The sequence below is a fragment of the Rhinolophus sinicus genome, linkage group LG04 (assembly GCF_036562045.2).
Source record: "Rhinolophus sinicus isolate RSC01 linkage group LG04, ASM3656204v1, whole genome shotgun sequence".
NCBI classification, from domain to species: Eukaryota; Metazoa; Chordata; class Mammalia; order Chiroptera; family Rhinolophidae; genus Rhinolophus; species Rhinolophus sinicus.
The window spans coordinates 45,020,115-45,039,503 of record NC_133754.1 but is presented as its reverse complement, the minus strand read 5'-3'; the positions used below and the strand labels follow the sequence as shown (position 1 = coordinate 45,039,503).

At 40.1% G+C, this 19,389-nt stretch overlaps 1 protein-coding gene across 1 annotated transcript in view; it reads right to left on the bottom strand.

Moving 5' to 3' along the window:
• Positions 1-19,149, bottom strand: part of PCCA (propionyl-CoA carboxylase subunit alpha) — a 356,645-nt gene extending 337,496 nt beyond the window's left edge. Inside the window, exons 1-2 of the mRNA XM_019754213.2 lie at positions 19,010-19,149; positions 5,943-6,020 (exon numbers count right to left, since the gene is read on the bottom strand). Of these exons, the coding sequence (XP_019609772.1) occupies positions 5,943-6,020; positions 19,010-19,114 (183 nt within the window). The 5' untranslated portion in view covers positions 19,115-19,149. The remainder of the gene's footprint in view (positions 1-5,942; positions 6,021-19,009) is intronic.
• Between the last annotated feature and the right edge of the window lie 240 nt (positions 19,150-19,389).

The following is a 19,389-nucleotide window of genomic DNA, read 5'->3' as shown; positions in this document are numbered from 1 at the left end:
AGACACCTGCTTCAAATTCACCAACACCAGCAACAACAATCAGGACAGCACAGTCATGTTTTTTATAAAGTCTCTGTGTCCTGGGGCATCAATCGTGGTTACATAATGCTTGCTGGTCTCCAATATCCACAGGGAGATATCAGTGGTGACACCACACTCACGTTCAGCTTTCCGTTTATCCAAGACCCAGGCAGACTTAAAGGAGCCCTTTCCCATCTCAGCAGCCTCCTTCTCCAGTGTTTCAATGGTTCTTTAGTTGATCCCACTACATTTGTAGATCAGATGACCAGCAGTGGTAGACTTGCCAGAATCTACGTGTCCTCTGTCAATGGTGTTGATATGAGTTTTCCTTTACCATTTTGGCTTAGATTTAGATGTGGTTTTCATGACACCTCTGTTCTGGAGGCAAACCCAATGCAAAACAGCTACACTGATAGCATTCTAATGGGACACTATTTAATAAGGTTCTCTTCCTTCTCTAAAACTATATAGGCTAATCCTTTTTAAAGAAACACACACACAACAATAAGTAATTTGAATGCAATACATTTTAGTATACAATCATTTCTGAGTTAGTGAATTAATACAAGTTAAATGAAACTATAAAAAAGTTTTACTTATATTTTTAAAAGAAAAGAAAAAGTTATATATATATTCTTAAAAGTATTCTTGTATAACTTAAAGCAATATTTTAACCCAACGGTGAGTCACAGCTCTCAGAATTGGAAAAGGCCTTCAAAGTTTTGGATTAACCTTTATGTGACACATGGCTTATTCCACCCAACAGAGGCAAAGCCTCTGCCTTAAAAACAGGTAAACTCCTAACTTGATAGAACTCTTAATTTGATATAATCCTGAGTCATTCAGAGCCTTGAACAGATGGGCCATTAAAATACCTTAATCTCCCCTCAGGCTTGAGATTGCAAAATCATCTACCTTTCTACACCCAAATGGTCATGAGTAAGTCCCTGCAAACAGTAAGTGCATACTAAGAAAAAAAGTCTATACTTCCTTGCACTGCATTTTAAAGTGTGAATTCTTATTAAGTATTAAACACTACATCTGCTAAAAGCAGCACAAACACTTTAAGTTACACATTAAACAACTGTTGTAGTGAATATAACAAATCATGATAACATTATAGGGATTAAGTAAGAATTCCATCTTAATTTCTACCCGACAGGCAGAATGGTGGTTAAGAGCCAGTCTAAAGCCAAACTGCCCAGGTTGGAATCCCAACGCTACCACATGTTGTTCCTGTGTGTTCTTCTGTGGGCAAGTCATTCTTCTTAACCCTCAGTTCCTGGTATATAAAATTAGAGTAATAATGGCACCTGCCACAAAAGATTATGAGAATATGAACTACGTTTAGAATAGTGCCTAACACATAATATATACTTGATAGGTGTTAGCTACAGCTATTGTTATTCACCCCTTTGGGCCACAAGCCAGAGTCCTACGAATCAAGAAGTGTGACCCCCATCTATCAGGGAAAAATATCATAACAAATATTTGCACCTGACACATCTCTATTCAGGACTTGTGATGGTTAATTTTATGTCAACTTGATTGGGCCACAGGGTGCCCAGATTAAACATTATTTCTGGGTATGCATATGAGGGTATTTCCAGTAAGACTAACCTGTGAATCAGTGGACTCAATAGACTTCCCTCCCCAATGTGGGGGAAGTATTAGCCAATCTGTTGAGATTCTGACAGAATAAAAAGTGGAAGAAGGGAGGTTTGTTCTGCCTGGCTGGTAGAGCTAGAACATCCGTCTTCTCCTGCTCTTGGACTGGGATGTACCCCATCGGCTCCCCTCATTCTCAGAGGCCTTTGGATCTGGACTAGAATTATACCACCAGCTTTCCTAGGTCTCTAGCTTGCATGTGGCAGACTGTGGGACTTCTCGGCCTCCCTAATTGTGAGCCAATAAGTCTCCATATATATCTCCTACTGGTGCTATTTCTCTAAAGAACCCTAACTAATCCAGGACTATTAATGTAGTACCAAGTAATACATGAACTCAATAAAGCTAATCATAGGACTTAATCTTCCATACATAGGATTTTCTTTTAAATAAATAACAGATATACATGATTCAGAAATTAAAAGGTCAAAAGGGGATATGCTGTAGAGACAGCCAGGCCCTTGCCCCAAAGGCAGCCTCTATTCCCAGTTCCCTGGATATTCTTCCAGATAGGCTATGCATATAAAAGGGTATACAAATAAAGTTAAACCAACTTTAAAACTCCCCCTCTGCATTAACAATTATAGGTAAACATCAAGTGCATTCAATGTACAATAAGGCACAATCCCAACAAAATATGTGCAGCGCTATAATACCGCCGCGTCTAAGAGTCTGTTACATGCAGAGAAGGCAGACTGATGAGCACGGGTAAAGGCAGTAACGCTGAAAGCAGAGGGTAGCACTAAAAACTACATAAAGATCAAGCGCAAAATATATATGGGGAGTGGTTAACAAATAAAGCTAGAGTAAAAGGGCCAGATAATAAAAGGACTTGTATGCCATTTAAGGAACTGGAACTTTGTCCTGTATGTGGAGAGCCACATATAAGGCACTCTGAAGATACTCTAATGGTTGGGGAGGCAGGGGGGAGAGAGACCACCTTTAAATCAGAAACCTGAGTCACTGAAGACAGAAGGGCTTTTAGGTACCATGAGAAATAAAGAACTTTGCAGCAGCTGTACTAATGATGTCATCAGGATAAGAAACACATTGGAAGTTTCCTGAGGATTTTCTTAAAGTTATTTTCTTTTAATCCATTCTCTATCCTTTCTTTCTTCTTTCCTTTCGCTGTTTAGATCTTCATTGCTGGGTTCTAAAACCACCAAGGACAGACACTTCACTCCATTCAGAGATCAAGAAGGGCTGAGCTGACCCATTCCACTGGGTACTTGGAGGAATAACAGCAGAACTCCAGACACTGAGTCTCACCAAACCCTTGAGAAGGGGTATAGCACAGAAGGTAAATCTGTCAGCTTGGGAGAAAGCCAGGCCTGAGCTTACACCTAGCTTACACTTACTATCTATGGATATTGAGCCTCAGTTTCCAAATGTACGAAATAGTTTTGTTAAGGGTAATATTGAGCAGCTGACCTTTAGGGCACATGATTGCCATATACCAGGTACTGTGAAAAATCCCTTCTGGGTACTATTTAATTCTCATAATAGTCCTATGAGGTCAGTTCTGATAATATCCCCATTTTACAAATGAGAAAACTGAGGCTTGATATGGCCAAATCACTTGCCTAAGTCACTTACAAAGTTAACTAGTGGTAAAGCTGGAGTTCACACCCAGGTATTCATGCCAAAACATACCACGACATGACGTGATGAGAGTATAACGGTGCAAGTTTTAAACACTGTATTATTAATACCACCTAAGATCACATTTGTTATGGCAAGGCCACCATAGTACCATGTTTCCCTGAAAATAAGACCAGGTCTTATATTAAGTATTGCTCCAAAAGACATATTAGGGCTTATGTTCAGGGGATGTCATTCTGAAAAATCATGCTAGAGCTTATTTTCTGGTTAGGTCTAATTTTGGGGGAAACGCAGTACTATACTGGCTCACATCAACTTAAGGCCTACCGAAACTTCCTGGTCTTTCTCTAAGCAAATTACTATTAAATCTTCCCTATTCCCATGAACATACATGAGACAAGTTGACTTGCTAAAACTCAAGTCAAAAAATAATATTTTTAGTAATGATTAAGTTTCACCTGATTTAATTTTGACTTGATGTGAGTTACTGATAAAATGTGAAGAAAATAGTCAATGGCAACTTCAGAGAATCAACATAACAAATATGTATTAGCAAAGATTAGGTCCCCCCAGAGTTAAGACAGTAACAATATACAAACCAGTGCAGTATTTAATGAGTGACTACAAAGACAGCAAGAATCCCTGGAAATAGAGAGGTCCGATTAAATGTACCCTAAATGAAGGGCAAGTCTACCAATTGGTCTGAATATGCACCTGCACTACCAGTCAGTGTGTATCACAGAAATGACTGAGGACATTATATTTTCTCCACAAATACCTTGGGCAAAGGAGACGCAAAGATAGCAGGCAGCAGATTTGATTTCAGATATCTACGAAAAAATATGTACCTGCTTAGTGGATTCTAAGGGAAGGAGACGCTCTTTAAAATGTCCTAAACCAAGACAGTTATACACATTTATTTATTTTTAGTAATTATCAATGGCCACCAATGCGATAAGCCAGTTGGCTATTCCTGTAACCTATGGGGTTGTAGCGAAAATAAGTCTCAAACCAAACTCTGCCACACATACACATTTACTAATAGACAGACATAACAATCTTAAAATCTGCTGAATAAGCTCAAGGAAGTCTCAATTTCCTGCACTCTGTAATGCCCCAACAGCCTGCATGAAAGCTTCACCTGAAGCAAATGCATCACTATTCTGATTTGACTAACCATGTTGTCAGAATCAGGTTAACAAGAATCCCTAACCCAGTGGCAGAACACATGACTATTTCACATAGGGATCAAGCTTAGGTTCTATCCTTAAAAGTAAAGAATGATAGGCCAGCTAGGTGTTATAGACCTCTAATTCAGGGGCTGAGAATTTCTATAATAGCCAAAACACGTATCGTGAATACCACGAATGTCATCAATAAGAGCCCATTTCTAACACCTACTATGCTAATGAGAAAGGCTATTGATGTTTACAGGAGAAAGATGTCTGAACTGCTTGTAGTATTTCCCCCTTGAACGTGGCCTCTTAAATAAATGCTAGCTAACCACTTCTACAGTGTTCCCAATTAGGAAAGCTGATTAGCTCTAAATGGGAACTGGACACATGTGTGCAGAAATGTACATACACACATGTACCCCAAGGCATACTGTCTATGCTGAAGCTTTTATATTAAACTATAGATTTCATAACAGGGAGTTTATCATAGCTAATTCCTCTGGACCTGTGCCGTCCAATAAACTAACCACTAGCCACACGAGACCACTGAACACTCCAAACGTGGCTAATCAAATTGAGATGTGCCAGAAGTGTAAATTATACACTGGATTTAAAAGACTTGGTACCAAAAAAAAAAAAAAATTTAAAGTATCTCATTCTCATTGATAGCTTTTATGTCGATTATATGTTGAAATAACATTTTAGATACTGAGTTAAAATATATTATTAATTTCATTTGTTTCTTTTTATTTATGTGGCCATTAGAAAATTTTTAATTATACATATGCCCTGTAACTGTGTCCACATTATATTTCTATTAACTGTAATGACGTAGACCTTTTCTTTCTTCATATACTTCAACAGATGAGTTAGAAGGCATCTCGGCTATTTCACTGTCAATCATTCATATCAGTTCTACTTTCATAAAATTCAACTGGAAGCATCTCAACCAAAATTCTTCTTCTGCCCTCTTTGATGCCTTTGTCACACCAAATCATGTTTTATCTCTAATCACCACTTCTAGTTCCTTTATCTCCATTACAAGCCTCGAACATTATCATATATTAGGATTTTAATTGGAATTCCCTTGTCCCAAAATTTACAATACACATAACTGCCTTCAATCAAGCAAATATTGTAAATATTAAGTAAATGGAAAAAACAATAGTTTAATCAAAAATCTCTCAACTCCCCAGTCTTTAAGAACACTGTATTAGTTATTCTGCTGAAAACAAGGGAATCATTGTAAAAGTATTCAATTTTTGGTATAGATACAAATACAAAATTAAAGACTCAGGTTGTGGCCCACAATGTAAAAAGGAACAAAGATTGAGCACCTATAATACAAAACCTATGTTAAAGCAAGAAATCATTACACAGCATTAATGAAATTTAACCTGTCCACGGAACACAATGTGGGGACAAGAAAGCAAAACCACTATAACTTGGCTGTGGAAAGATTTTTAAAATACTTACTTTTTCATTAGAATCATATCCCGCTGAACAGAGATTACGGGACACCATCAACTGCTGTCTTGAACAGTGTGAAACATGCTACAGAGAGAAAAAAATGAAATAAATTACAGGTATTTGAATGGGTTTTCGAAAACATTTTTTCACAGTAATGCTTCCAGTATGCTTCTAGCTAAGATGTTTTATTAATCAACATATATAGTTCTAAGCAACATGCCACAACTATGGAAGGTAAATCATAACCACAGACATCCCCTTAGCATGCAAGAGAAACCAAAGGCATCATAACAATCGCCAGAAAAATATAATAAAAGTCAATGAATCAAATAAAATGTGAAGACAGATCTTTCTTTCTGATCATGGCAGAATATGAATGCCACAAACCACACAGGACTTTATATAACATAAAACAAGTCTTAGCTGTGAAGGAGCTTCCATTTTAAGTGGCCAGAAAATAAATCAATTTTTATTTGCTGATGTCTTGAACATGGCTTCTTATTTTTTTCTGGTACAAAAGCGGTTTAGCAGATAAAAGGGAAAAGGTAATACTAATAGAAATCAGGTAATCAAGTTCACTTCTAATTCATTGTTTATAAATGTTTGTGGGGAAAGCATATCTTAAGAACTTAAAACATTAAGAATAATCACTAATAAAAATTATAGGCAAGGTTTAGGAAAACAATTTACCCAATAGTCACTGATAAAGCTAGACCCAAAAAGGAGGGAGGAGGCAAAACTACTACCTCCCAGAACTTTCTAAGAGGATAACAACTCAAAAAAGTACAATGTTTTTGTAGCAACATTTTTAAATGAACTCAAGGATTTATACAATTATTTTTTAAAATATCAATCCCCAAATTACAAAATGTAACCTTTATATAAAAGTGAAGATAATAGATACAAAAGACACACTTTACAGAATCAAGCCTACACTACCAAGTAAATGACTAGTGAACAATGAACTGAGAATGGGAAGAAAACTATTACTCTGTCCCTTTAAAGAGCAAAACTTACTCTCCTATCCCTCCACGCATCCCTATGAGTTCAAGAGTATTAACCGTTATTTTTAAAATGAGAAAACTGAGTCTCAAGAATTTTAATTTTTCACAAGTCACAGGGCTAGGCTGTAATGGTTATAAGATTTAAACATAAGCCTGTTAAAATCATTCTGAAGTTTTTTATTTTAAGATAAAAATAGTGGCACCTTCCACATTAACACTAATGTCTATGCAAAGATATGGTTTGGGGTGAAAAAAACAACAGTTTACTAAGAGGATCACGCCATTCCCTATGTGTTCAAATAAAAATTCAGTCTTCCACTGCCTTCAGCAGAATAGCTATAATTTAGCAACTTTACTCTTACATCCAATTTACTAGGATAAAGAATATTCCTGCCCCTAAAAAGCATGTCTTATGTTGATGGCCTCAGCCAATACAGAAAAACTAGGAATGAGAGGCAAAAGCTACCTCGAAATTTCTCACATTTATTCTGCTGCAAGGTAGCACCACGATATTTACACAAGAAAGCATATAGCATACCAGCTTCCTATCAATTTAATAAAATGGAACACAAAATAGTTTCCACTTTTTCTCTAATACTGTAAGGTATATAATGGTCTGTTGCGGGAATGTCAACACATCCTTTCACAAAAGGCAAAATCATACATATGTCTTTAATCACTAACAAATAAAGAGTATAACTGATTCCTGGTGGAAAAAAATCAACTGTGAGTCTTCCATAGACAAAACACAATCTGGGACAGACATTTTAGGTATTCTAATCAGCTTTGGAGAAAGAATAAACAGTGGCATTTAGGTCTGGGGAAGGGAACACTTCCAAAAGCAGCATACCACCTGGGAAAGAACTCTGGGAGAGGAAGTCAAGAAACCTCAATTCTAATCCTAGCTCAGCCTGACACTATTTCTACAACTGGAGCAAACCACTTTTAACCCCCCTCTGCTCTCTAAGAAATTTAAGCTTAGATGACTTTTCTCTAGGGTCCCTTATTAACTTAAACCACTATTATTCAAAAAAACAAAGCTTAGTAAAAGGGTATCTAACATATGCAAGCATTTGATGATTGTTGAAGGATATGCAGTTAATCCCAACCCAACGTGTGGGCCAAGAAGATAGAGGCACGGATCTCACTTACTGCTGAACTACTCTGAGAATAAAAAACCAAAAAAAACGGGGGAAAAATAACAAACACGCAGCGCTACGTGGTGGAAATAGAGCTAATGATAGCTGATATTTGAACAGCGCAGGGGTTAGGGATGTCCAACCCTGCACTGTTAAAAATCCGCGTTTAAGTTTTGACTCCACTCTGGGCCCTCGCATCCGTGTATTCAGCCAACCTAAGAGGTTTTCCATCTGCGGTGCGAATGCCAAAAGACTGTTTTCAATGCACGGTTGGTTGGATCCTCAGCTTTGAAACCACCATACAAAGGGCCAACTATATTTCTTGCAAAAAGCTCCACGTATAAGAGGACCTGTGCGGTTCAAACCTGTGTTGTTCAAGGGTCAGCTGTACATAGATTCTAATAAATATGAATTACACATTAGGTTTCTAGGATACCTTTGGAATAAAAACCTCAGGATTCTACTAGATGGGCTCATGAAGAATAGACTGAGTTACACTTGGCCCAACAGGAGATTTCTGAATCCCAGAACAATTCAGAAATGTGTAAGCCACCAAGTTCTAAGAAATGTTGGGTTGGCTGACTCAATGTATACTATGTTTCCTTTCAGGAAACTATACAAATAACATAAAACATCTATGCCACACAATTCTTAAAACTAAACCAACTGTATTATAAGTTACACCTGGCCAAAATGTAGGAAACCACGTAGCACTATACCTAACTGATCAAAACCTTTTTGGAATCTTATTAGTATTTAAAAATACTTGGTTCTGAAGATCTTAGGGACTATATTTTACCACCATTATCAAAAAAGAAAGCATACAGCTTGTACACATGTGAATTGGTGATAACCTGGTCCAAACTTTTAAAAACCATGGATGCCCCTGGGCAGCCAGGTAACTAGAAGTGAAAATGGTACAGCAGACAAAACTGTAAGAGCAGAACAAGTACTAAGGAGAAACAAGGGCTTGGGCCTTTCCCACAGTGAGTATGGATTAGTTTGTAGTCAGCCCCATAAACATTCTCTTTGTTCCTGTTTACTCCTAGTGGACTTTCATGGAAATTCAAAGTTATAAAGAATATAGATCAAGGCCGGCCCGGTGGCTCAGGCAGTTAGAGCTCCATGCTCCTAACTCCGAAGGCTGCCAGTTCGATTCCCACATGGGCCAGTGGGCTCTCAACCACAAGGTTGCCAGTTCAATTCCTCGAGTCCCGCAAGGGATGGTGGGCTCTGCCCCCTGCAACTAAGATTGAACACGGCACCTTGAGCTGAGCTGCCGCTGAGCTCCCAGATGCCTCAGTTGGTTGGAGTGCATCCTCTCAACCACAAGATTGCCGGTTCGACTCCTGCAAGGGATGGTGGACTGTGCCCCCGCAACTAGAAAAACGGCAATTGGACCTGGAGCTGAGCTGTACCCTCCACAACTAAGACTGAAAGGACAACAATTTGAAGCTGAACAGAACCCTCCACAACTAAGATTGAAAGGACAACAACTTGACTTGAAAAAAAAAAAAAGTCCTGAAGTACACACTGTTCCCCAATAAAGTCCTGTTCGCCTTCCCCAATAAAATCTTTAAAAAAACAAAAAAGAATATAGGTCAAAAATCAGACAGTTTTGTAGAACTACAACATAATTTTTTTTTCCCCTGCAGGGAATAAGTTGGCAGAAATCTTCTAATTTGGACTTATACACAGAATTATGTTTATTGTTCTTCATTAAGCATATAACTGGCTACAAGCCCAGTCCAAAATTCTTTTAAGACACTTCCTAGCAACGGGAGTTCTAGGGAAAACTTTAATCAACTCCATTTATAAAAACTATTTAGCCTATCATAGTCAAAAGGAGAAAGGTCAGCATGTGCAAAATGACTTCCCAATAACATACTGCATTAGTTATCTTCTGCAAGAATAAAGATTTCCTATATTTTCCACACTTAGAAAGGAAATGCCTGCTAACACATGGGAAGTAGCATGACCTTCAGAGTCACAAAACCTGGGTGAACTCTTTGCTCTACTGCTCCATAGCTATGCAACATTGAGCAAATCATTTCTCTGGACTCCCGTTTCCACCTATAAAATGTAGGTGATGACACCTCCCCTGCTTTCCTACAGAGTTGTTAAAAGGATTAAAGGAGTCTTTATAAACTGTAAAGCACCAAGGAAATGTAAGGTATTATACACAAAAACTAAATCTAAGTATGCAGGAAAAATCCCCTTCTTTCTTAAAATCATACCAGATCATTGGGAGTTACCTTTAGATTAATAATGTATTAATTAAGAGCTCTGTTCTAGACTCAGACAGATTTTGACCTGGGTTCCAATGTTGGCTCAGACATTTCTTAAATATACAGGACATTTCCTCATAAATAACCTGGGTGTAATAACAGTACTTATCTAGGACGTAGGAAGCTATGAGAATGTATAAAATGCTAGCATGGTTTTGCTATCTTAGAATAAGCATACAAAGTCATCTAAGCTTTTTTAACAAAAAAAGGGTGAAATGTACAGCTTTTAGACAAAATGGATACCTGCTTCCAGCCATTGGAAACAGGGAAACGAATATCCTTCTCTAAACTAAGATAGAGCCTACTTTCACATTCTAAACATGACCTCATGTGCACAGCCAAAACTGGTAAAATCCAGTAGCAATTATCTTAAAGAACAATTTCAACACTAGATCTGCAAAAAACTACAGTTGCTCTCAACATATCCACAAGTGGATTCAAGTGAATAACAGTAAAACCATTCTGTTAACAGGTTAATTCCTTATCAAGATGCACTCTGCTTTGAATAAGAAACTATCTTCAAAACTGAGTCAAGAGGGCTGGCCCAGTGCCTCAGGCGGTTAGAGCTCCAAGCTCCTAACTCCGAAGGCTGCCGGTTCGATTCCCACATGGGCCAGTGGGCTCTCAACCACGAGGTTGGCGGTTCAACTCCTCGAGTCCCACAAGGGATGGTGGGCAGCACCCCCTGCAACTAAGATGGAACACGGCACCTTGAGTTGAGCTGCCTCCCAGATGGCTCAGTTGGTTGGAGGGCGTCCTCTCAACCACAAGGTTGCCGGTTCGACTCCCGCAAGGGATAGTGGGCTGTGCCCCCTGCAACTAGAAAACGAGACCTGGAGCTGAGCTGCGCCCTCCACAGCTAAGATTGAAAGGACAACAACTTGACTTGGAAAAAAAGTCCTGGAAGTAAACACTATTGTCCTGTTCCCCTTCCCCAATAGAATCTTTAAAAAAAAAAAAAAAAAAAAAAACACCACATGGCAGGCCTCCACCTCCCAGTTTCTAACTTGCAGTCCTGGGGTGCTGCTGGAAAACTTGCATTTCTAACAAGTTCCCAAGTAATGCTGCTGCCGAGAACCACTGCTCCCGAGTTCCTCAGGGGATGAGACTGAAGTTAGTCTCCAACTGGGGCCCCTTCCTTGCTTAGCTTTTACTCCGCGCTGTGTCCCGCTTGCTTCACTCTTCTCTTGACCACCGTCTGCACAAAATCCCTTTTCAGGCTCTGCTTCGAAGAAACCGACCTATCCCACCTCCACAAAACTGTTTTTACACAACTATAACTTTCATAAAGTGCCAGATTAACAGCAACCAGTGAGATGGGAAATATCACTGCATTTTTTTTTGGTAAAATGAGTAACAAAGAAGGTATTTATTGAATTGTTAGGACAAGGTTTGTTTATCCTGATGAACAAATGCTCTTTACTATAAGAGACGAACAGCTTTACTGCTTAGCACATTCCTCTTTTCCATTACTATTATGAAGCTCAAACTAGTTTTTGTGCCCAAAACATATAAATTTCCCTTTTCTCTTTTTTACTAAGTTGGTTAACATGGTATAATAAAGGTGCTGAAGTCACATCAAAGTTTGAATCATGGATCTACCACTTAATTGTTGTGTGACCTGGGGTAAGTTACTTAACCTCAGCTGTAAAAAGGAGAATCATTTGAAGGTGATTTGATGATCAAATATGAACACAGCTCCTTTCTCCTCTGCCATTTTCAGTTAATCCCAGAATCATCTATCAACCTGAGAAAGTAGTTTCGGACGACTTCCCCTGTCCCACACCCATTACATGACCCCACAAATGACAAACAAGATGAACCATCCTCTGTATGTTATAAACTCAACCCAAGTTTTTTAATGTAACTAGTGTCTTGATCTTCATGCTTCAGCCTTCCTAATCTCTAAAACACCACACTATTCAGGGGCTTAGGTCAGTGCCTTCAGAGTCATTTTTTTATAACTGAGATATAACTCACATCCCATAAAACTCATCCTTTTAAAATATACAACTCAGTGGTTTCAGTATACGCGTATTCACAAAGTTGTGGAACTATCACCACCATCTGATTCCAGAACATTTTTTCATCACCCCAAAACCCCTCAGCTGTTAGCAGTCCCATCCCCACTCCCAACCACTAATCCACTTTTTGTCTCTATATCTGCCTATGCTGGACATTTCGCGTCAACCGAGTCCTACAACATGTGGCCTTTTGTGTCTTCCTTTTAAGGGTCCTTGGTTCCTCTCTTTCCTTACATGTCCCTTCTAACCCAACAGCAAGTACTATTGGCTATAGTTCCAAAGTACATCCCACGTCGGACCAGTTCTCACCAACTTCGGTGCTACCACGCTGGTGTGAGCCACCACCATCTCTAGCTTGAACTTCCACAATGGTCTCCTGGCTGGTCTCCCTGAATCCACTCTTTCCAATTTTGTAAATCCATTTTGTTTAGAACTTTTAATGGACTCTATTAGGATAAATTTCTAACATAAGCTCCAAAGTGACTGTTTTACCTTCCTCATCTCCTAACATTCCACCCTCATTCACTCCACTCCAACCACACTGGCCACACCACCTCTTCATGCAATTACACCAAACTCAATCTCACCTCAGAGCTTTTGCCTGGGTCTTCCCTTAGAAAGCTAGTCTCCCAGATTGTCACATGGCAAATGGATCAGTTTTCTGTTCAAATGCCACATGCTCAGAAATGTCACTCCTATTTCCTTAGGTAGCCCCCACCGAACCCCACGCCCCCACTTTATCCCATTATCTTTTTTTTCCCTTTCAGAGCAATTACCACTCTTTGACCTTATCTATGTATATGAATACTGTCTGTCTCCGCTATTCAAATATAACCACATGGAAGCAGACGTGTTTAATATTATGGCCCCAGCACTAAAGAGTATCTGACACATAGTAAGGATAGTGGATTGAATGGGGGCCCCAAAATGATGTGTCCATGTCCTGGAACTTGTCAGTTTGACCTTTTTTGAAAAAAGAGTCTTTGTAGATATATTAAAGGATCTCGAAATGAGATCATCCTGGATCCTGTCATGGCCCTAAATTCAATGACAAGTATCTTTTTAAAAGAAGAGGAGAGAGCACAGAGGGAGAAGGACGAGAGAAGGCTATGTGAGGGCAGAGGCAGAGATTTGAGTGGTATAGCCACAAGCCAAAGAATGCCTGGAGCCACCCCAAGCTCCAAGAGGCAAGGAAGGAGTCTTCACTAGAGCCTTCCAAGGGAGTGTGGTCTTGCTGCAACTTGATTTCAGATTTCTGGTCTCCACAAATGTGAGAGAATAAATTTGTGTTGTTGTAAGCCACCAGGTATGTCCCATGAATGCTGTATTAGTTTTCCTGACTGAAATTGTAAGTCTATATCTTCTAACATTTTTTAAATTCACTTTTATTTTTATCTTATTATACTGATCCCATCACAGTTTATGGTCCTTTTCATTAATGAAAAGGTCAACAGGAATTCAAAATAAATATAAACTATTTTTTTTTAATCCTACAATATGCTCATTTTTTTTTAAGTATATATTTGCTTCAACTATTGGAGAGTATATTCAATACAAAACAATACTACTGAAATTATTTTCATTAAAGACCAAAACTTTATTAAATTCTTCCTTCAATCTTTATTTTTATTCCTTCACATCTCTATGCCAGGGGCCAGGGACATGGTGAAGCAGTATGTTTTAGTTTGTTCTGATCTGTTCAGTGCATATCTTAAGCATTTAGCAGATGCTCCACAAACACTTTTTTTTTTTAAGTGGAGAAGTATATTTTTTTTTTTTTTTTTTAAGATTATATTGGGGAAGGGGAACAGGGCTTTATTGGGGAACAATGTGTACTTCCAGGACTTTTTCCAAGTTAAGTTGTTGTCCTTCCAATTTTGGTTGTGGAGGGCACAGCTCAGCTCCAGGTCCAGTTGCTATTGTTAGTTGCAGGGGGCAGAGCACACCATCCCTTGCAGGAGTCAAGGAGTAGAACTGGCAACCTTGTGGTTGAGAGACCACTGGCCCATGTGGGAATTGAACCAGCAGCCTTTGGTGTTAGGAGCATGGAGCTCCAACCGCCTGAGCCATCGGGCCAGACTACAAACACTTTTTGAATGGATAGATAACCACATCTCTAGCTAAATGGATGGATGGATGGATGGATGGATGCTATGTTGCCTCCTCTCAAACTGTTCCTTTATATCCTATTGTCTCTTCTTTCTCCTTTCAAATCCTAATTTATGGTAATAAGATTGAGTTTATTCCATTAAATCCCTTGGTATCCATGGGTGATTGGTTCCAGGATTCCCCACAGATAACAAAAACCTTGGATGCTCAAGTTCCTTATATAAAATGGTATAGTATTTGCATATAACCTATATTTGCATATAGGCTGCAGCAGAGTATGACTACCTATCACTTCGTTCAAGTGGATTCAGTGTAATAGTGCTCAGAATGTGGCAAATTCAAGTTTCGGAATGTTATGGTATTTTTTTCTGAACATTTTTAATCCATAGTTGGTTGAATCCATGGCAAAACTCTTAAATACAGAGGGCCAACTGTATTAATTCACCCACTATTTCCCTCAGAGTTCACTTATTCCAACTCTTTTACCTCAGATCACTGACCCAAAAACCAGCCAATGGTTTCCCTCTTTCTTCCCAGCAACTCAATATGACTTTTGTAGTCATCTAACTCCAGATACCTAAAATGAAACACTATGTATCTACAAAAAAAAAAACCCTTCTCAAATTTCCTTTTTCAACCCTGTTCTCTCATCTACCCCCATTTTTTTTTTTTTAAAGATTTTATTGGGGAAGGGGAACAGGACTTTATTGGGGAACAGTGTGTACTTCCAGGCCTTTTTTCCAAGTCAAGTTGTTGTCCTTTCAATCTCAGTTGTGGAGGGTGCTGTTCAGCTTCAAGTTGTTGTTCTTTCAGTCTTAGTTGTCGAGGGCGCAGCTCAGCTCCAGGTACAGTTGCCGTTGCTAGTTGCAGGGGGCACAGCCCATCATCCCTTGCGGGAGTCGAACCGGCAACCTTCTGGTTGAGAGGACGCGCCCCAACCAACTGAGCCATCCGGGAGCTCAGCGGCAGCTCAGCTCAAGGTGCCGTGTTCAATTTTAGTTGCAGGGGGCGGAGCCCACCATCCCTTGCAGGAGTCGAGGAGTTGAACTGGCAACCTTGTGGTTGAGAGCCCACTGGCCCATGTGGGGATCGAACCGGCAGCCTTCGGAGTTAGGAGCACGGAGCTCTAACCACCTGAGCCACCGGGCCGGCCCTACCCCCATTTTTTTATATAGGAATCATTTAGACAACTAATTTCCTTCACTGTCTTGATCAAAAATATCACCATGTTTTCCCTTATTTAGAAAAGGGTTTTACCAATCACTCCTCTATTCTGAACCTCTTAAGAACAAAATAAAATCCAAAAAGCATATGTATAAATACATAAATGTCCATAAGCATTTTATTATACCAGAAACTGGTTTCTGTAATAATCTTAGAAGATTTTTTTCCCAAATGATTATCAGAAATCTATCAACATGTTGGAAAGATTTACTTCCAGGCAATTCTAAAGTATACAGAAATACTTAAACATCTCTTCCCCTGACTAGATAAGAAAATCACAGACTTTAGGGAACATAAGGCTTACCCATTCAAGCATTGTAGATGCATCATATAATGAGACCACCACTCAAATGAGAGACAAAAGCCATGCTTTGGAGTTATACCATCCAAGATACAAATCCTACCTCAGCCAACTGTATCCTTAACAAGTTACTTAATTGCTCTGAGCTTTGTTTCCTCTTATATAAAATTGGGATTTTTTTACCTAGTTGTTATGTGGATAAGACATAATATATGAAACCCATATAAGGCATAAAAAGTTCAATAAACTGTAGCAATTACCATAAACCCAACATCCTGGAGCCACTGAGAAATGTAGACAAAAGAAAAAACTGGGTATTTAAATAGAATGTGTTTAAAAAGCTGACACAGTGTATAAATGTGTAACTATTACATTGTTTTTTACACCTGAAACTAACAAAAAATTTAAAATAAAAAGCTGATACACAAAACAAATAAGTAAAGGCTAAAAGGGGAACTCTACATACACCCTAAAAGCAAACAAATTCTGTTAACTGGCTAAAAGAATGGTTAGAATTCTCTAGACCAGAGTCTAGAATTAGCAGTCTGCTTTCCAACCAAATGGTTTGCAGAGGTGGAGGAAGAAACCGGAGGAATAAAATCTTCAAAAGGTTCTGCTTCAAACACAGACTCAGTGGAGCATATTTCAAGTTCAGAGAAGAGAAGCACGGAGAGAAGCTAAGCAGCATCTCAAGTTCCCCTAAAGCGTTAGTGAACCACAGAGACTCTTCCCACCTCCAGGAGAAATTCTTTACTGGCAAAACATAACTCTCTACTCCAACCAGTATTGTCACACATTCAGCACCCATTTTGTCAAACACTGTGCTAAGAACACAGAAATAGACAAGATGCAATCGCTGCCAACACGTTGAAAGGAAAAAACCAGGTAAGAAAAATCAAAGCTTATATATCATACAGTAACTGTATGATAAAGTGCATTTACAGTAAATACAGTAACAACTTTGCTCTCTCAGCCTCTCCAATCTAAAATATGGCAGTGTAATCCCTCCTACCTCCAACATGAATGGCTTCCCATTGCTATAAGATAAAGACCAAACCTAATAGCATGAGCTAAAAGGCCCAACGTGGTCTGACTCATCTATCTCCCCAGCACCATCTGGCCTCAGAAGGCTTTTCTCAGTTCTTCTATCTTGTCATGCCCTCTAGCCACAGGACCTTTGCATGTGTTATTCTCTCACATATAACACTCATCTCCTCTCTCTTTGCCTAGAAAAGTCACTTTGTCCTTCAAAAGTTGTTTCACTTATCACTTCTAAAGGAAAACACTCCCTTACTTTACACAAGCAGTATGAATAAGAGCATAGGTCCCAGAGTTCCAAACCCTCGCTCTGCCACTTACAAATTCTGTAGTTTTGAGCAAGTCACATAACACCATGCACCTCAATTTCTTCATCTGTATATGGGGATTATATTGCTCTTGTGAGAATTGAATAAATTAATTCAAGTAAAGTATCTTAACGGTATGTAGGACACAGAGCTCAATATCTTGACTTGGTCAAATCCCTCCATTCCATTTTCTTACAGCACCAGGACTTCTCCTCTAACAGCATTTTACACTTATTTGCCTCTCCCTAATAGACTAAAATTTCTAAGAGAGTAGAAATGATATTGTTCCCTAGAGATGGTACCCAGGAAGTATTCAATAAAGACTTCTTGGAAAAATTGCTGAAAGGAAGAAGCTGAGGCCCAACTAAGTGACTTGTTGAATATAATACAACACTTCATCTGTGTGACTCCAAAGACCATGCCTTTCCCGTACACCATGCTGCCTCCTATGTAAATACATCAGTCTGACAACTGAAATTGATGTGGCCAACAAAGATTAAAAGATTAAAGAACTGTAAAAATTACAAGACACAAAGAACATCATGCTCTTTGATTGTCAGCATTCTGAGGTTGACACAAAGGAAATACAAGTGCAGACTTACTTCCATTGCCTCGGTCAGCTCCAGCTCTCACATTGCTCACCTGAGTTCCCTCCTCTTTACAAGAGTAGGACGGGCCAGAGCATCTCTAAAGTATCGTCCAATTCTAAATTTCAGTGACAATAAACCAAGTTATGTGCCAATTTTTAAAATGTTTTTCAAAGGAAGTTTAACAATCAGACTGAACCAAATGACAGGTGGTTTTCAGGGAGACCTTCATTTTAAAGAATTTGTTCAAGTGACTTAATAAACCCTATTCACAAAGTAAGCTAGGTAGTCTTTGCTTAGAAATTACAAGTGACTCCATGTTGAGAAAAAGTGTTAACAGCCACATACATACACTCCAACATGAGTTCAGGCTGCCACCGTGAAACCCTAGGACATACAGAACAGTGGTGAAAATGTGTTTAAAATGTGTTTTAGAACAGTACAAAATTCAGGCTGAACAGAACAGAAAAAAAATAAATTCACAGGACGCATATACAGTATACTAGGATGTAATGCAATTAAAATAGGCTTTCAACTCAAATGTAAAAGATAGTAGCAATCCTGACATCGTATACTTTAAAAGTTGAGAGAAACTCACTTCTGCTGCAATCCACAGCTCCCTTCAAAGTAGGAAAGAGGCAAGAGAAAACAGAAACTGTAAGGACCCTTAAAAATACACCCTGGAAAGCTTAAGCCAGAGCCCTAAGACACAAGATCGTCTGCACGAGAAATGCAGGTACATTGCTGCCAGATGGCTGTCAGCCACTCCCAGAGAGAGAGCAGAAAACATGCCTGCTGACGCTCCGGGCCCCTCTGCCACCCAGGATCCTCGGAGGACTACCAGCTGCAGCAAGGGACGCCTACTCTGCCCTTAGTCCAGCGCGGACTCCAGAAGGAAGGGAGCGAGCGGCCCGGACCTCCGCGGAATTGGGGCCGCGGATGTCGCCCGGGAGCCACCCGGGCGCTCTCTCCCGCACTGGGCACCGCCAGGCGGAGCGGGCCCGGGAGACCAGTGAAGTCCAGGCCCGCGGGGAGTCTCGTCGCTCCTCACCTTCAGGGTCCACAGCGCTGCGCTCCGCATCAGCTGATGCGGCGATCGCTGCCCACGCCGTCCCGCCGAGATCAGCGATGCTGCGCTCACCCAGAGCCCCGCCATTGTCGCCCAGGCCTACCGGCGTTCTGCTGACCTCTCACCCCTCCGAAGGGGGCGGAGAAGGGGAGAGGCAGCGCTTCGGCCAATCATGAGCCAGCGATCGGCGGCCCCGCCCCCTGCCGCGCAGGAAGGGTTGGAGCTGGACGGGCGCAACCTCAGGAGCTGCGAGCCCCGCAGCTGTAAAGGCGCGCGCTGGGACCCGGAGGGAGGCGGGAGGGCAGGCGGGGCTGCCGGCGGGACCCGACCCCGGGAGTGAGCGAGGCGGGGAAGACGCTCGA